We start from the raw sequence: 18,027 nt of genomic DNA on the forward strand, positions 1-18,027 counted from the left end.
AAAGTAGAAATTCTTTTTATAAATCACGGACACCACGTCCTCCAGGCTAAAAAGGAAAGGGACCATCTGGCTTATCACTGCACAGTTCAAAAGCCAGCATCTGTCATGGTATGAGGGTGCATTAGTGCACATGACATGGGTAGCTTGTACATCTGGGAAGGCATCATTAATACTGAATGATATATACACGTTTCAGAGCAATAGGCTGCCATGCAGACAAAATCTTTTCCAGGGAAGGCCTTCTTTCTTTCAGCAAGACAATGCCAAACTGCTTTCTGCACATATTAAAACTGCATGGCTCCGTAGTAAAAAAGAGTTTAGGTGCTAAACTGGCCTGCCTGCAGTCCAGACCTGTCTCCCATCGAAAACATTTGGCGCATTATGAAGCACAAAATATGACAAAGGTGACCCTGAACTGTTGAGCAACTGAAACTGTATATCAGGTAAGAATGGGACAACATTTCTCTTTCAAAACTACAGCAATTGGTCTCCTCAGTTCCCAAATGTTTACAGAGTGTTGTTAAAAATAGAGGTGATGCAACACAGTGGTAAACATGCCCCTGTCCCAACTTTTTTGAAATGTGTTGCTGACATCAAATTCAAATTGAGTATATATTTTTCAAACAACAATAAACTTTCTCCATTTCAACATTTGATATGTTGTCTTTGTACTATTTTCAACGAAATATCGGGTTTCCATGATTCGCAAATTGTCGCATTCTGTTTTTATTGACAGTTTACACAGCGTCCCAACTTTTGTGGAATTGGGGTTGTAGTTAAATATTGGAAAAATATAGGCTAGTTTCTTCAACTGTCCAGTTTCTCTGAGCCTCTGTCCAGTGTAGCCTCAGATTCCATAGGAATGAAACCTTTTGCTGTTGTAGGCCATCTATATGAAAGTACAGCATATTGTGCTTTCTGAGATGCTTTTCTATTCACTATGGTTGTAAAGAGAGGTTATTTGAATTATGGTTATTTGAATGGCCTGTCTGGCCATTCTCCTCTGATCCTCTGAGCTCTCTCAGCTCCTTGAAGTTTCTATCGACAAATCTGCCACTTGCTGCATGTTTTATTTTTTTTCCCCGCACCATTCTGTGTCAATATAGACTTGTGCATTCAGTGAAAATCCAGTGTTTTGCATGAAAACTGCAGCTCTTGATCTGTATCTGCATTATTTTATACATTAGGCTGCTGCCACATGATTGGCTACTTGGATAATTGCACATATGTGCTGCGGTTCAGGTGATCCTAATAAATTGGCCGGTGAGAGTGTGTGTGTGTGTGTGTGTGTGTGTGTGTGTGTGTGTGTGTGTGTGTGTGTGTGTGTATATATATATATATATATATATATATATATATATACAGTGCCTTGAAAAAGTATTCATACCCCTTGAACTTTTTCACATTTTTCCACCTTACAACCACAAACTTAAAATTTTTTTATTGAGATTTTATGTGATAGACCAACACAGAGTAGCGCATAATTGTGAAGTGAAACGAAAATGATAAATGGTCTTCAAAATTTTAAACAAATAAAAATCTGAAAAATGTGGTGTGCATTAGTATTCAGCCCCCTGTACTCTGATACCTCTAAATACAATCCAGTGCAATCAATTGCCTTCAGAAGTCATCTAATTAGTTAATAGAGTCCTCCTGTGTGTAATTTACTCTCAGCATAAATACACTTGTTCTGCGAAGGCCTCAGTGGTTTGTTAGAGAACACTGAAGAACAAACAGCATCATGAAGACCAAAGAACTCACCAGACAGGTCAGGGATAAAGTTCTGGAGAAGTTTAAAGCAGGGTTAGGTTATAAAAAATATCCCAAGCTCTGAACATCTCAAGAAGCACTGTTCAATCCATCCTTCAAAAATGGAAAAAGTATGGCACAACTGCAAATCTACCAAGACATGGCCATCCACCTAAACTGACAGAGCGAGCAAGGAGAGCACTGGTCACAGAAGCACCCAAGAGGCCCATGATCACTCTGGAGGAGCTGCAGAAATCCACAGCTGAGGTGGGAGAATCTGTGCACAGGACAACTATAAGTCATATACTCCACAAATCTGGCCTTTTTGGAAGAGTGGCAAGAAGAAAGCCATTGTTGAAAGACAGGCATAAGAAGTCCCGTTTGCCAGAAGCCATGTAGGGGACACAGCAAACATGTGGAAGAAGGTGCTTTGGTCAGATGAGACCAAAGTTGAACTTTTTGGCCTAAATGCAAAGCGCTATGTGTGGCGGAAAACTAACACTGCTCATCACCCTGCACACACCATCCCCACTGTGAAACATGGTGGTGGCAGCATCATGCTATGGAGATGCTTTTCTTCAGCAGGGACAGGGAAGCTGGTCAGAGTTGATGGGAAGATGGATGGAGCTAAATACAGGGCAATCCTGGAAGAAAACCTGTTGGAGGCTGCAAAAGACTTGAGACTGGGAAGGAGATTCACCTTCCAGCAAGACAGTGACCCTAAACATACAGCCAGAGCTACAATGGAATGGTTTAGATCAAAGAATATTCATGTGTTAGAATGGCCCAGTCAAAGTCCAGACCTAAATCCCATTGAGCATCTGTGGCAAGACTTGAAAATTGCTGTTCACAGACGCTCTCCGTCCAATCTGGCTGAGCTTGAGCTATTTTGCAAAGAAGAATGGGCAAAAATTTCAGTGTCTAGATGTGCAAAGCTGGTAGAGACATACCACAAAAGACTTGTAGCTGTAATTGCAGCAAAAGTTGGCTCTACAAAGTATTGACGCGGGGGGGGCTGAATACTAATGCACATCACATTTTTCAGATTTTTATTTGTTTAAAATTTTGAAGACCATTTATCATTTTTGTTTCACTTCACAATTATGTGAAGTGAATTTTGGTCTATCACATAAAATCTCAATAAAAAACTTTTAAGTTCGTGGTTGTAAGGTGGAAAAATGTGAAAAAGTTCAAGGAGTATGAATACTTTTTCAAGGCACTGTATATAGTCTCGAAAATATTGTGCTGTATGATTGTAAACCTAGTAATGAAACCATTAATGTGTATATTCTGTGTGTTTGTGAACACAGAGAATTCTCTAAGGAGCGTGAGAAAGCTAAGGCACGTGGAGATTTCCAGAAGCTGCGAGAGAAGCAGCAGTTGGAGGAGGACTTGAAAGGCTACCTGGACTGGATCACTCAGGCTGAGGATATTGACCCGGAGAATGAAGAGGATGGAGACCAAGAGGGAAAACGCAACCGTGAGTCCAAACACACACATATACAGGAACATGCCATGTTTAATCTGTAGTACACCTCATGTACTCACAACCTCCACACAGTTTGCTAGAATTAGTCAGTATTTAAAGAATAATTCAATTATTAATTAGTTTATTGTGCAGCAGCAGGTCTATATATCCAGCAACTTGTCTGCTGAAATGGAAAAGTTCAAGAAATTGTTTGCCCAGACAGTTATGGAGATCAGTTAGCACACTGACAAATTTGCTTTATTGCCAGATAAAGATTAACATTGGTAATGCACTGGCATACTGAAATTGAAGAGCGGAGAGTCAGTCTAAGGTTTTTTTTTTTGCAGAAAAGGAAACATTACAGTATATAATATTGCCTTGATTTATTTACAAGATATATAGTTTATTCAATTGATCATTCCTGAAAGAAAATGTGGTTCATTGGTACAGTGTCTTGCAAAAGTGTTTGTCCTGTTTTGTCGCATTACAAGCTGGAATTAAAATGGATTTTTGGGGGGTTAGCACCATTTGATTTACACAACATGCCTACCACTTTAAATGTGCAAATTGTTTTTTCTGACACAAACAATCATTAAGATGAACAAACAGAAATCTGGAGTGTGCATAGGTATTCACCCTCTTTCATATGAAGCCCCTAAATAAGAACTGGTCCAACCAATTCACTTCATAAGTCACATAATTAGTTGATTTAAGATCCACCTGTGTGCAGTCAAAGTGCCACATGATCTGTCACATGATGTCTGTATAAATCAACCTGTTCTGGAAGGACCCCGACTCTGCAACATGACTAAGCAAGCAAGATGAGAACCAAGGAGCACTCCAAACAGGTCAGAGACAAAGATGTGATGAAGTATAGATCAGGGTTGGGTTCTAAAAAAATATCCAAAACTTTGAATATCCCACGGAGTACCATTAAATCCATTATAGCAAAATGGAAAGAATATGGCACCACTACAAACCTGACGAGAAGGCCGCCCACCAAAACTCACAGACCGGGCAAAGAGGGCATTAATCAGAGATGCAACAAAGACACCAAAGATGACACTGAAGGAGCTGCAAAGATCCACAGCGGAGATGGGAGTATCTGTCCATAGGACCACTTTAAGCCGTACACTCCACAGAGCAGGGCTTTATGGAAGAGTTGCCAGAAAAAAAGCCATTGCTTAAAGGAAAAAAATAAGAAAACACGTTTGGAGTTTGCCCAACTGTCAGAAATGGTGAGCTGAGGTGAAGTGAGGACCCAAGAGCAGACTCAAAATAGGCAGTGTACAGAGAAAAGCTTCTTTAATGAAGTAGAGGGCAGAGGTACCGTAGGGCAAAGGCAAAAATCAGTGGTCAAAGAACGGACCAGGAGGTCAGAAACAAAGAGGAGTGCAAAAACACAATCCAAAAGAACAGCCGCGTAAAACGGGCAAAAACTGGACAGAAAGCTAGACAAAAAACAAGGAACAATTCAGGCAGGGGGAATCAAGACACAATACCAAAGGGCTGTAACAAGGCGAGGAAAGTCTACAAGAGACAGTCTGGCAACTGGAGTAGCTCCAAACAGTTCTTAAAAAGGCCCTGGCTGATGGGAGGGGAGTGGTAGCAGGTGTGGGAGTGCCTCTTCAGGAAAATGGCCTTCAGCAAGGCAGGAATGAATTCCTGTCCTGGATCTGGCCTGGAAGTCCCACAAACTCAGGCATGAATGGACTGGACTGGACCAGACTGTGACAGTACCCCCCCCCCCCCCCCCCCTTCAATGGGCGCTTCCAGGCGCCTTAGGAAGTGCCTCAGGGTGTTGGTGGAAGTTCGTGGTGAGGGTGGGATCCATGATGAACCTGGCAGGAACCCAGCTCCTCTCCTCAGGACCATACCCCTCCCAATCAACCAGGTACTGGAGTCCTCTGCCTCGGCATTGTACCTTCAGCAACCTCCTGACAGTGAAGACCTCACCACCATTTATGAACCTGGGAGGAGGAGGGAGTTTGGATGGTGGGGACAGGGAACTAGAGACAAGGGGTTTGACTTGGGAGACATGGAAAGTTGGGTGAATATGGTGCATGGTTACGGGCAGAGACAGTCTTACAGAGCAGGGATTAATTACCTTGGAGACGGGGAAAGGTTCTATGAACCTGGGAGACAATTTGCGGGAGACCATCTTGAGGGGCACGTGGTGAGTGGCGAGCATTACCTGCTGCCCCACCCGATAGATGGGAGCTACCGAGCGGTGTTTGTCGGCTTGCTCTTTAAACATCTTGACAGAACGTAGGAGCTTTTAACTGGTCAATGCCCACGTTCTCCTGCAAGCAGCGCACAAACACCTGGGTAGAGGGCATGGCGACGACGACTTCTTGGATGGGGAAGAGTGGTGGCTGGTAACCCAGAGAGCACTGGAAGGGGGAAGACCTGTAGCAGAGGTGGGTAAGGAGTTGTGAGCATACTCTGTCCAAGGAAGGGTCTTACTCCAGGAGGCAGCATCCTTGGATACCATGCACCAGAGAGCCACTTCCAGCTCCTGGTTGGCCCGTTCTGTCTGTTCATTGGTCTGAGGGTGAAAACCTGAAGACAGACTGCAAGAAGCACCAATGAGTTTACAGAAAGCCTTCCAGAATTGGGCAGAGAACTGGGGTCCGTGGTCTGATATGATGTCTGAGGGGAGTCCGTGTAGACGGAAAACATGGAGTATCAGCAATTTGGTGGTCTCCTTGGTGGTGGGAAGCTTGGGCAGAGGAATAAAATGAACAGCTTTAGAAAAACGGTCAACAACAGTGAGGATACAATTATTGCCACCTGAATTAGGGATCCAGGGCTATGTGTGACCATGGCCGGTGGGGAACAGGAAGGGGTCTCAGCAGGCCGGCAGGGGGTCTGTTGCCAGTCTTGTTCCTGGCGCAGATGTCGCAAGCTGCCACAAACCTCTGGGTGTCCTCCTTGATGGATGGCCACCAAAAGCGTTGTTGGATGAGTGCCAGAATCCGGGCTGCTCCTGGGCGGCACGCCATTCTGGAACCATGACCCCAATGCAACACCTGTGCCTGCACAGAAACAGGAACAAAAAGATGGTTAGGAGGTGCATTACTAGGCCCTGGATCCTGCTCATGAGCCTTCTGGACCAGGGTTTCCACCTCTAACAGAGCGGCCCCCACCAGGCACCGTGGAGGAAGGATGGTCTCGGGGGAGGTCGATTCCTCCTGGAGGGGAGAAAACATTCTGGACAAGGCATCGAACTTACCATTCTTAGAGTCTGGGCGGAAGGAAAGTGTGAACTTGAAGCAAGAAAAGAAGAGAGACTATCGGGCCTGACGAGAATTGAGGCGCTTGGCAGTCCTGAGGTATTCGAGGTTCTTGTGATCTGTCCATACGATGAAGGGAAGGTCTGACCCCTCCAACCAATGTCTCCATTCTTCCAAGGCCAGTTTAACAGCCAACAGTTCCCTATTGTCATTGTCGTAGTTTCTCTCAGAGGGGGAAAGCTGACGAGAGAAGAAGGAGCAAGGATGAAGCTTGTGGTCACTAGCCGATCTTTGGGACAATATGGCCCCGACCCCTGACTCCGAAGCATCGACCTCAACCACAAACTGCCGGGACGGATCTGGAATGGTGAGTATAGGTGCTGACGTCAACCTTCATTTGAGCTCTGAGAATGCCTTCTCAGCCCCTTCCCCCCGAGCTGAAAGGGACCTTGGTGGAAGTTAGAGCTATGAGGGGCCCAGCCACCATACTAAAGTTACTGATGAATCGCCTATAGAAATTTGCAAACCCAAGAAACCGCTGGAGTTCTCGCCGAGAGGATGGGGTGGGCCAGTCAGCAACTGCCTTGAGTTTCAGGGGGTCCATCTGAATCTGTGTGGGGGAGATAATGAAACCCAGAAAGGAGACAGAACTTCTATGGAATTCACATTTCTCTGCCTTAACAAAGAGTTTATTTTCCAGGAGTCGTTGAAGAACCTGCCTGACATGGATGCAGTATTCATCAAGGGAGTGGGAAAAAATCAATATATCGTCCAGATAAACAAAAACGTTAAGGTCATCTCGGGCATGGATGGACTGGACTGGACCGGACTGTGACACCAACAGCATGTGGCAGACTCCCCAAACACATGGAAGAAAATTCTCTGGTTAATTGAGACTAAAATTGATCTTTTGGCCATCATGGGAAACGCCATGTGTGGCGCAAACCCTGAGAACACCATTTCTACAGTGAAGCATGGTGGTGGCAGCATCATGCTGTGGGGTTATTTTTCATCTGCAGGGACAGGAAAGCTGGTCAGGACTGAAGGAAAGATGGATGGCACTAAATACAGGGCAATTCTGGAGGAAAACCTGTGAGTCAGCCAGAGGTTTGAGACTGGGACGAAGGTTCATGTTCCAGCAGGACAGTGACCCTAAACATACTGCTAAAGCTACACTGGAGTGGTTTAAAGGGAAACATTTAAATGTCTCGGAATGGCCTAGTCAAAGCTCAGACCTCAATCCAGTTGAGAATCTATGGCACAACTTGAAGATTGCTGTACCCCAACACAACCCATCTAACTTGAAGGAGTTGGAGCAGTTTTGCTTTGAGGAATGGGCAAAAATCCCAGTGGCTAGATGTGCTAAGCTAATAGAGACATACCCCAAGAGACTTGCAGCTGTAATTGTAGTTAAATGTGGCTCTACAAAGTATTGACTTTTTTTTGGGGGGGGAGTACCTATGCACACTCTAGATTTCTGTTTTTTCATCTTAATTATTGTTTGTGTCACAATAAAACAACAATTTGCACCTTTAAAGTGGTAGGCATGTTGTGTAAATCAAATGGTGCTAACCCCCCAAAATCCATTTTAATTCCAGCTTGTAATGTGACAAAACAGGACAAACACCAAGGGGGATGAATACTTTTGCAAGACACTGCATTTAATATTTTGTATGATGTTGGTGGTGCCATAAAACACAAGACAACCCACAACCACTAAACATAATCATCTAGCAGCAGTATCAGGCTTTATCTCTTTCTCTCTGTTAGATTCTTAATCCTCTTTCTTTCCTGTCATCCTTCTGGTTTCCCATCAATCCTGTCACTTACATTCACCAAGTCATTCCAGTCCATCCTTCCAGTAATGCCACTCATTCTTCATTCAAAACCTTAAAAGGAACTCTCTTGTAGTTCTTGGTAAATCTATTTCCGATTTAATCTGTGTCTGCTCAGTTTATTATGGGCTGCTATCAGGGCAGAGGGAGCAAAGTTTGATTCCAGCCAAGTAGTATGTGTTAGGGAGGAAAGAAACAGCGTGATAAGACGAGAGCGAGAACAATCCCAGTCCTCTTTATGTAAGCATAGTGTGTCATCACAGTTTGTGGCTCCTTATGTCTCTCTCTTCTAGTATTTTTCTGTCACAAAACATCTACACTCAAAGCCAAAAGTTTATACATACACCAAGGCTAAAGATATTCAATTCTCTTTTCTTTTTTTTTTAACTCCACACATTTCATGGTATCTTTTTTTTCCAAATTAATTAGGGTGGTTACTTTGTTCACATCACGTATTGTTTTAAAACAGTCAATTAGAGACAGCTTTATTTCTTCTTGAATTCACTATATCGGACTTGCAGTGTGGCAGACATTTATATACGGTAATGTTTCTATCTTTTTGAACAGTCTGGAAAATTCCAGAAACTGTAATTTAAGTTTTAGAAGCATGCGATTGCCCAATTGTCATAATTAGATGTTAATGGGATTGCCCCCATGGCTGTAAAAGGGATTACTTCTAAATAAGTACCTTTTTGCCCTAGATATTATGGGGAAAATTCAAGCAGCTCAGCCAAGACTTTAGAAAAAAATGATAAATATATTCATTACTAAAAAGACATTAACTCACAAAGATGAACAAACTTTGGTCTGAAAAGTTCAACTGAATCCCAAGACAACAACAGAGGAACTGGTGAAGGAGTCTGAGCATCAGATACCAAAGTATATACATCCACAGTCCTACATTTCCATATCCTATAAGGCTGTTGTGCAAGGAAGAAGCCCTTATTCTCAAACCAACATTTGAAAATAAGCCAAACTGAAGTTTACAGGTGATCACCAGCCTTTTTGGAGAAGGGCTCTTTGGTGAGATGAAACAAAAATGTAATTCTTTGGACATAATGATCTGCATTATGTATGAAAGTAAAAGGCTGAGGGGTTTAATCAGAAGAACACCATTCCAACTGTGAAGCATGGGGGTGGCAGCATCATGTTTTTTTCGGAAAAAGGACTAGTGCACTTCAGAAAAAAGACAGCATCATGCGTAAGGAGGATTATCAAGAAATACTGAAGGATCACCTTAAGACATCAGCCAGAATGTTAAAACTTGGTCATGACTGGGTTTTGCAGCAGGACAATGCTGAAAAAGCACGTCTGAGCAAAAGGTGCCCCCTGCCCGGAGTTCCACCAGTTCTGTCAGGAGGAATGAACAAAAGTTTGAGCAAATTATTGTGAGAAGCTTGTGGAAGGCTGCCTCCAGTGTTCAAGTAATTAAAAGGCAATGCCACCAAGTACACTGCAACCCCCACTATAATGAACTCCTTGGTGGACATCTAAGTAGTCCGTTATACCGAAAAGTTCAGAATACTGAAATGGACCCACTTGTCACACCAAACACTCAAGTTGTATGCAACATTTTAGGCACATTCTCCTTATCGCGAATTTCTCCTTTCGAGTCACTATGGCAATAACCACCCACTGGCTCGCCATGTTTTCTAAATCTTCACCATTCAGTTCATTCATGTGTTGAAAATCATCGATCATGTCTATGTCGTGCCGCGGAGCTGGGCGGGGGTATAAAAATGGCACCAGTACTCTTTAACTAGATGTTAAGTTTTGCGGTATCAGCAGTCATTTCGTCCTTTTATCAATCCTTGGATCACCGTTCTTGATAATTGTTAGCGATCGACACCTAAGCAAACTAGTTAGGCCTTTGTTTTATGGCATTAACACATATTGTTATCTTGACTGTGGACTTGATTACTTCTTGTTTGTCTGTGGTGGGAAAAGAAACGCATGGCTCAGAGTGTCAGGTAAGCAGGCAGATGATGGCTGTAATTACAGGAAGAGTGTTTATTTACAAACAGGCAGGCAGACAGTTCAAAAACGTAAGACAAAGACAGGGTTGTGAAACGGGCAATGGTCACATGAGGCACAAACAGAATGGCAGAGGCAAAGACCAAAGGCAGAGTCCAAATACACAAAACAAAGAAAGGTAATGCACAGATACAAGGCTTGGTAATGTGAGACACTAGGTACAGCACATGTACTTCGCCAACTCTGTGTGTTTAGACAGTCCTTATAAGTGCACGCTGTGATTGCGCTCTAATCTGGAACAGGTGCATAGTACTGTAATTAGTCCTAATGATGCTGCGTGCTCTGAGTGCCAATGCACGTGGACATGACAGTGATGTTTTTTGAAGACTCCGACTCATTGACATTAAAGGCAGTGGACCCGAACTTAGTTTGTTATATGCCAAAATTTGTAGTAAAAGAGTTCATTATAGTAGGCTTGCAGAGTACTACCAAAGTGTATGGAAACTTGACCTACTGAAAATCTGATATAGTAAATAAAAGCTGAAATAAATCTCTCTTGGCTATTATTTTGAAATTACCTTATGGAAATAAAGTAGATACCCTTTCTGACCTCACACAGGAAATGTATAGGAACATGAAATCTGTCTTGTTGTATGCTGAATGGATTTAGCCTAGCTGTACGTAAATGTTTGAACTGTACATATGCTTCTGTGCTACTTGTTCAGGCAGTTGTTAAATCTGCAGTTGCTGAAATATTTAAGATAAAACAGATAATTGAACACTAAAATAAGAAGAGTTCATTTTGTGGCCACTACCCACTGCTGTTAAACTGTAGTATTTATGTGTTCCTTTGTGTGATTATACATTACATGAATAAACACATAAAAGACACTACCTAGAGAGATTAGAAGTAATTAGTACTGGGTGATGTGGATAAAATTTATATCACAGTATAATTAACAGTTATTCCACTCAATCTTGTCGTACATGAGCTGTTAGTCAACGAGGCGCATAGCACCGAGTTGGCTATAAGCCATGTACGACGAGATTGAGTGGAATAACTGTTTTATTCTATCCACATTCACTGGATTTTGAGAAACAGAGCATTTTTATTTTTTGCAAATTCGATAAATAAAAACTTTATATAAAACGTCTGACAAAATCATTTCTGCTTAGAATGGAAACCAACCGGCGAAATGATGGTAGCAATTTGTGAAAAATGCTATAATAATCATTCTTGAAAAATAAAAAAAGATATGTTCTTGCCATCAAATAATTTTATTCCATATTTTGTTGCTTTTTTGTATTTTTTAGTGTTTTCTTCTTCTTTAGGGTTTTTTGGCGGTTGGCAAACCAACTTAAAGGTGCATTACTGCCACTGACTAGGCTGGAGTCTGAAACAGGAGATATTGGGGGGGGGACTATATTATTTTAGCTATTTCTGTTTCTTTTAAATACTTGATAATTTTTGGGGTTTTGTTTTCGAATAGAGTTTTTATTTTGTCCTCGGTTGGTCCAGCAGTACGCGCTGCCATTTTGTTTTTCTCTCCTCAACGTATATGAGCTGATAGCCTAGTAGTAGAGTAGCCAATCAGAGCATGTGATTGCGCATATCCAGTGAATGTGGATAGAATAAAGTTATTCCACGAAATTGAGTCGTACATGAGCTGATAGCCAATGAGCAGCGTAGCACTGAGTTGGTTATAAGCCACGTACGACGAGATTGAGTGGAATAACTGTTTTATTCTATCCACATTCACTGGATTTTGAGAAACGGAGCATTTTTATTTTTTGCAAATTCGATAAATAAAAACTTTATACAAAACGTCCGACAAAATCATTTCCGCTTAGAAAACAAAGCGGCGAAATGACCATAGCAATTTGTGAAAAATGCTATAATAACAATTCTTGAAAAATAAAAAAAATACATTCTTACCATGAAATACTTTCATTCCATATTTTGTTGCCTTTTTTTTTGTCTTCTTTGGGGTCTTGTTTTTGAGTAGAATTTTTATTTCATCCTTGATTGGTTCAGCAGTGGAACAGGAGGTATTGGGGAGGGAAACTATATTCTTTTAGCTTTTTCTGTTTCTTTTAAATATTTGACAACAAACTATTATATCTGACTTGATGCGCGCCACCATTTTGTTTTTCTCTACTCACAGTATATGAGCTGATAGCCTAGTAGCAGAGTAGCCAATCAGAGCATGCGATTGCTCATATCCAGTGAATGTGGATAGAATAATTTAAAATATTCGCAGTATACAACTAGGTAAATATGGTATAATCTGATGTCCTGTTAACATCATCTGGACCGTGTTTGCTGACAAATATTTTGCTGTTGTTTGGCTCGGAGATATGAAATTGCCCCTAATCTGTCTAAGCTTGTTCTCTTTTTTTAATTGTGAAAGACAAACATGCGAGTCAGTCACAACATACTGAGCAGGTCCAATGCTGCATTTTTAAAATTTTTTTTAACTTTTCAAAGTTAAAAAATGAGCATACTTTTAACCACACTCTCTCCAATAATATAGTCATAAAAGCACAGATATAATATTACTGTTCTATTACACCAGTAAATCAGATCGACTGTCATGTCCGATATCTTAATGTATCAGTGTTGTTAAAACTTAGCCAACTTTGGTCCTGACATGTGTGTTAATGAAATAAATCCTCTTTACACATTAAGCATTACGCGCATGTGTGTGCATGTTTGTATCTTCTGAGACTTTTGCGTAATTGCTGTAGTTTAAGCTTTACTGTAGTAAATGTTATTATCTGGCTCAAAAGCATGCCAGTATCGAAATGTATTCGTTGCTCTTAACAGAGGCCTGTTTGCTTTTGTCTATCTCTCTCTCTCTCTCTCTCTCTCTCTCTCTCTCTCTCTCTCTCTCTCTCACACACACACATTAGTCTCACCCTATTAAAATACCCACAGTGTTCTTTCGTTCAGATCTCTTTCCTGAAATTTCTTTCCCTTTCTGCATTTCTCTGTCTGCTGTGAAGTGCTGTAAAGTGCTTGGTGTGTTTAACCAGTAGATGCTGATAGCGGCGTTTCTTTCCGCTCTTCTGTCTCTGTGTCTCCCCCCACCGCTCGCATGCATGAACTGCGTGTAAACTGAAAAGGGGTGACGATGGCCGATCTCACCCAGGAGAAGAAGGCAGGGAAGTCGGGCTGGTTCAGTCAGTCCACAGAGACTCAGGGTAAATCCTGCCAACTGAGTTTGTTTGTGTGTGTATGTGACACAGAGAAACAAAGGTGGATTTTCTTTATTTAAAAAAAAAAGGCATTTCTTAGCGTAATTACTCAGCGTGCTCGGCACAAACAGTTTGTGCCGTCTAGACCATATGCTGCTCTCTGGCAGATTGCTTTTGGTCATAATTCCAATACTGACTGCCTTTTGCTTTTAGTTTTGGCAAATTACAGACTGCGCTGTTCAGCTTTGCTGTATTACAGGGCTCACATTATAGTGGTGTCATCAAATAACCTTACAAATATTTATTACTACTAACTGTACTGGATGGAAATGCTTGTTTTTGTGGTCCTTTTCTGTAACGCTGAAATATAAAGGGTGGCCCATGTTGTAGTGTGATTTTGTGTGTGTGTGCTCTTTTCTACAGCGAGTATGCCAACCAGTGAAACGGAGTCTGTTAACGCAGACAGTCCAAATGGAGACGATGACAAAATCTGCTGTTGTGGACCAGTCTGGTGAGAATTAACGACCTTTTAGAAGCAGTTTAGACCAAATAAATAATGTCTCTTGAAGAATGGCCACTTAGTGAGTCTTTCTTTTTTTTAATGTACAAGCACCTTTCCTATTTCACTCCAAAAATTAAAATGGAGTATAACATAAACTATATCAATAATATAACACTATTACATTAATATTACTTCACTGCTCCTAAAAGGCAGTTTTGACATAAAGCTGATACAGACACCACACACAGAATTAAAGGAGAACTGAAGGCAAATTTTTTTTATTATCAAAATTCTAGTTATCTAATTTTATTAAATATAGGAATGCATGTTTGACAGCTATTTTGTCACTGCTATAGCAAGTTGAGTGTTTGAAATATGCTACGCAATATATCAGTCCATATGTCAAAGCAATGGCCGTAAACGAGATTCGTTGAGACCTGTGCGAGACATTGTAGGACAGAAGTAAAACGTACAGCGGAAATCAAAGTGACCAACATCTGCCAATGTTGTCAAAAGACGCGCGCGCCCTCTTTCAAATGCTGATGTAACCAAGCCGGAAGTTTTGTTTGTTTTGATAGCAATCAGGAAAGTTTGAAAAGAGTAGGCAGTAATCGTCATTTAAACTCGTTTTTGTGCAATATTTGGTTTGGAAAACAGTTTTCAAAATGGCGGCACTGACACCTGGCTGACACTTGACGTTTCGAAGTCTCGCACAAGTCTCGTGAAGATCACGCGGATAAGTGACGCCTGCCGTGGACCAAATGAACTACATTCAGCACGGCTAAAAACCGAATAGGCCGATAAGTATAATATTTAATTGCAATTAGTTGCCAATACGAGTCACGATATAAGGTTACTAAAACCGAAAACGTAATTAAATAACACGTTAATTAAGAAATAAAGCAAGTTTAAAAATGACTTCAGTTCTCCTTTAATAATATCTGTTGTTATCGACTTGAACTTTTTGGTGACAATTTTTTTGAAGCCAAAATTCACGAATCATCATAACTCTGCTTATTATTTTTTTGTAAGTTGGTAATTATTCCTTGTAAGCACTTTTCTAAATTCTATGTGCCTCGTAGCGGAGCTCTGTCGGCATCCGTACATCTCAAGAGACGATGGTGCAGCACTAGCATATTCTCAAGTGACCAGTCTTTCCCAAGAAGCCTGATGCTTCTCTGGGAGCAACTGCTCTAGCTTTCCTCTTTGCTCGTTTCACAATGAGCTGGTTGTTCCTGTCACGCTCTGCCGTTTTTGACCACGGCCCTCCAGGCTTGACTTGTTTTCCCAGTTATTTGTATCAATTCCCACCAGCTTCAAGCCTCTCTTACACAGATCTTTGAAGCGGAGGTGCGATCTTCCAACTGGACGTGATTCTTCACGCAGTTTCCCATACAGAACATCCTTTGGAATGCATCTGGGGTCCATATGGCGTACGTGATCTAGCCACCTGAGGCGCCTCTGGCTAAGTAGGGTGTACAGGCTTGGAATGCCAGCACGTTGGAGGACTTCTGTGTTAGTGAGCTTGTCCTGCCACGAAATGTTCTAGATATGTGTAAGGCAGCGAGGGTGGAAACTGTTCAGCTTTTTTTCCTGCCTAGTATACATTGTCCAGGACTCACTACCATATACAGTGGGGCAAAAAAGTATTTAGTCAGTCACCAATTGTGCAAGTTCTCCCACTTAAAAAGATGAGGCCTGTAATTTTCATCATAGGTACACTTCAACTATGAGAGACAGAATGAGAAAAAAAAATCCAGAAAATCACATTTGTCTGATTTTTTTAAAGAATTTATTTGCAAATTATGGTGGGAAATAAGTATTTGGTCAATAACAAAAGTTCATCTCAATACTTTGTTATATACCCTTTGTTTACAATGACAGAGGTCAAACGTTTTCTGTAAGTCTTCACAAGGTTTTCACACACTGTTGCTGGTATTTTGGCCCATTCCTCCATGCAGATCTCCTCTAGAGCAGTGATGTTTTGGGGCTGTCGCTGGGCAACACGGACTTTCAACTCCCTCCAAAGATTTTCTATGGGGTTGAGATCTGGAGACTGGCTAGGCCACTCCAGGACCTTGAAATGCTTCTTACAAAGCCACTCCTTCGTTGCCCGGGCGGTGTGTTTGGGATCATTGTCATGCTGAAAGACCCAGCTACGTTTCATCTTCAATGCCCTTGCTTATGGAAGGAGGTTTTCACTCAAAATCTCATGATACATGGCCCCATTCATTCTTTCCTTTACACGGATCAGTCGTCCTGGTCTCTTTGCAGAAGAACAGCCCCAAAGCATGATGTTTCCACCCCCATGCTTCACAGTAGGTATGGTGTTCTTTGGATGCAACTCAGCATTCTTTCTCCTCCAAAACACGACAAGTTGAGTTTTTACCAAAAAGTTCTATTTTGGTTTCATCTGACCATATGACATTCTTCCAATCCTCTTCTGGATCATCCAAATGCTCTCTAGCAAATTTCAGACGGGCCTGGACATGTACTAGCTTAAGCAGGGGGACACATCCGGCACTGCAGGATTTGAGTCCCTGGTGGCGTAGTGTGTTACTGATGGTAGCCTTTGTTACTTTGGTCCCAGCTCTCTGCAGGTGATTCACTAGGTCACTCCGTGTGGTTCTGGGATTTTTGCTCACCGTTCTTGTGATCATTTTGACCCCACGGGGTGAGATCTTGCGTGGAGCCCCAGATCGAAGGAGATTATCAGTGATTTTGTATGTCTTCCATTTTCTAATAATTGCTCCCACAGTTGATTTCTTCACACCAAGCTGCTTACCTATTGCAGATTCAGTCTTCCCAGCCTGGTGCAGGTCTACAATTTTGTTTCTGGTGTCCTTTGACACCTCTTTGGTCTTGGCCATAGTGGAGTTTGGAGTGTGACTGTTTGAGGTTGTGGACAGGTGTCTTTTATACTGATAACGAGTTCAAACAGGTGCCATTAATACAGGTAACGAGTGGAGGACAGAGGAGCCTCTTAAAGAAATTACAGGTCTGTGAGAGCCAGAAATCTTGCTTGTTTGTAGGTGACCAAATACTTATTTTACTGAGGAATTTACCAATTAATTCATTAAAAATCCTACAATGTGATTTCCTGGATTCTTTCCCCCCATTCTGTCTCTCATAGTTGAAGTGTACCTATGATGAAAATTACAGGCCTCTCTCATCTTTTTAAGTGGGAGAACTTGCACAATTGGTGGCTGACTAAATACTTTTTTGCCCCACTGTAGGAGAGTATTGAGTCCACAGGCTCGGTACTCGTGCAGTTTGGTATTTGCAGTCAGCTGAGTGTTGAAGCTCCATATTTAAAAGTATACGGTAACCTGATTTTTGATGGTTTTTGCATCTGTATGGCATCCGTACGTATGCATGTGTACGACCACAGGGAACCTGGTCGTAAGTGCAAGGCAACATATCTCATAAACACTTGTCCACCGGACAATGAAATTTCTATCTTTATTTACATAAGATAGATGGGTTTTTATCCAGCGCTGATTTTTAATTTTCTTTTTTTTTTTTAAATAATGTGGGATTATTTACTAACTGTAGCAGCCCCTTGGGTGCATATGCATTTTATTCCTCTTGAACAAGAGTATAGCGTTGAACACAGGACATCAAACACCAGACACTGAGCACCAGTGGCGAACCGTTACTATTAGAGCTGGGACCTGAGCTCAGCCAAAACTTAGCCAGACACACCAAAAAAGCAACAGGGCAAAGGATTTTGCAAGGGATTAGTGGCAGGCTGCCAGGTCACGCCATTGTGTGTAGTTGTCGATGTTGATTTTAAACCTAATTAAGTAAATTCCTTAGGGAAATGCATACTTAAGTCTGAATGAAAAATACTGGGGCGAGTGAGTGCAACTGACTATAGCCAGTCAGTTACTCTAATAATAACTAAAAGTCTCTGTATGGCTAATGAATGATGCAGAGGAGGTGACGAGTTGATCTGTCAGCATTTATTCTGGAAAACAATGAATGACAGGGCTATCAACGCATGGAGACTGGGGAAATAATTCTGGCATCTCCCTTTCCAGACATCCCAAGCATGATGATAAA

At 41.8% G+C, this 18,027-nt stretch overlaps 1 protein-coding gene across 14 annotated transcripts in view; it reads left to right on the forward strand.

Annotated features, from left to right (window-relative positions):
- Positions 1 to 18,027, forward strand: part of cacna1db (calcium channel, voltage-dependent, L type, alpha 1D subunit, b) — a 410,093-nt gene that overhangs the window by 221,483 nt on the left and 170,583 nt on the right. For 9 of the 14 annotated variants that reach the window (XM_060931662.1, XM_060931659.1, XM_060931664.1 and 6 more), the window contains exons 9-11: positions 3,060 to 3,229; positions 13,389 to 13,466; positions 13,884 to 13,971. In XM_060931662.1, the coding sequence (XP_060787645.1) occupies positions 3,060 to 3,229; positions 13,389 to 13,466; positions 13,884 to 13,971 (336 nt within the window). The remainder of the gene's footprint in view (positions 1 to 3,059; positions 3,230 to 13,388; positions 13,467 to 13,883; positions 13,972 to 18,027) is intronic. The other 5 variants (XM_060931667.1, XM_060931670.1, XM_060931669.1 and 2 more) reach the window with 1 other exon arrangement.

Source organism: Neoarius graeffei, chromosome 10 (assembly GCF_027579695.1).
Source record: "Neoarius graeffei isolate fNeoGra1 chromosome 10, fNeoGra1.pri, whole genome shotgun sequence".
In the NCBI taxonomy this organism is placed as follows: domain Eukaryota; kingdom Metazoa; phylum Chordata; class Actinopteri; order Siluriformes; family Ariidae; genus Neoarius; species Neoarius graeffei.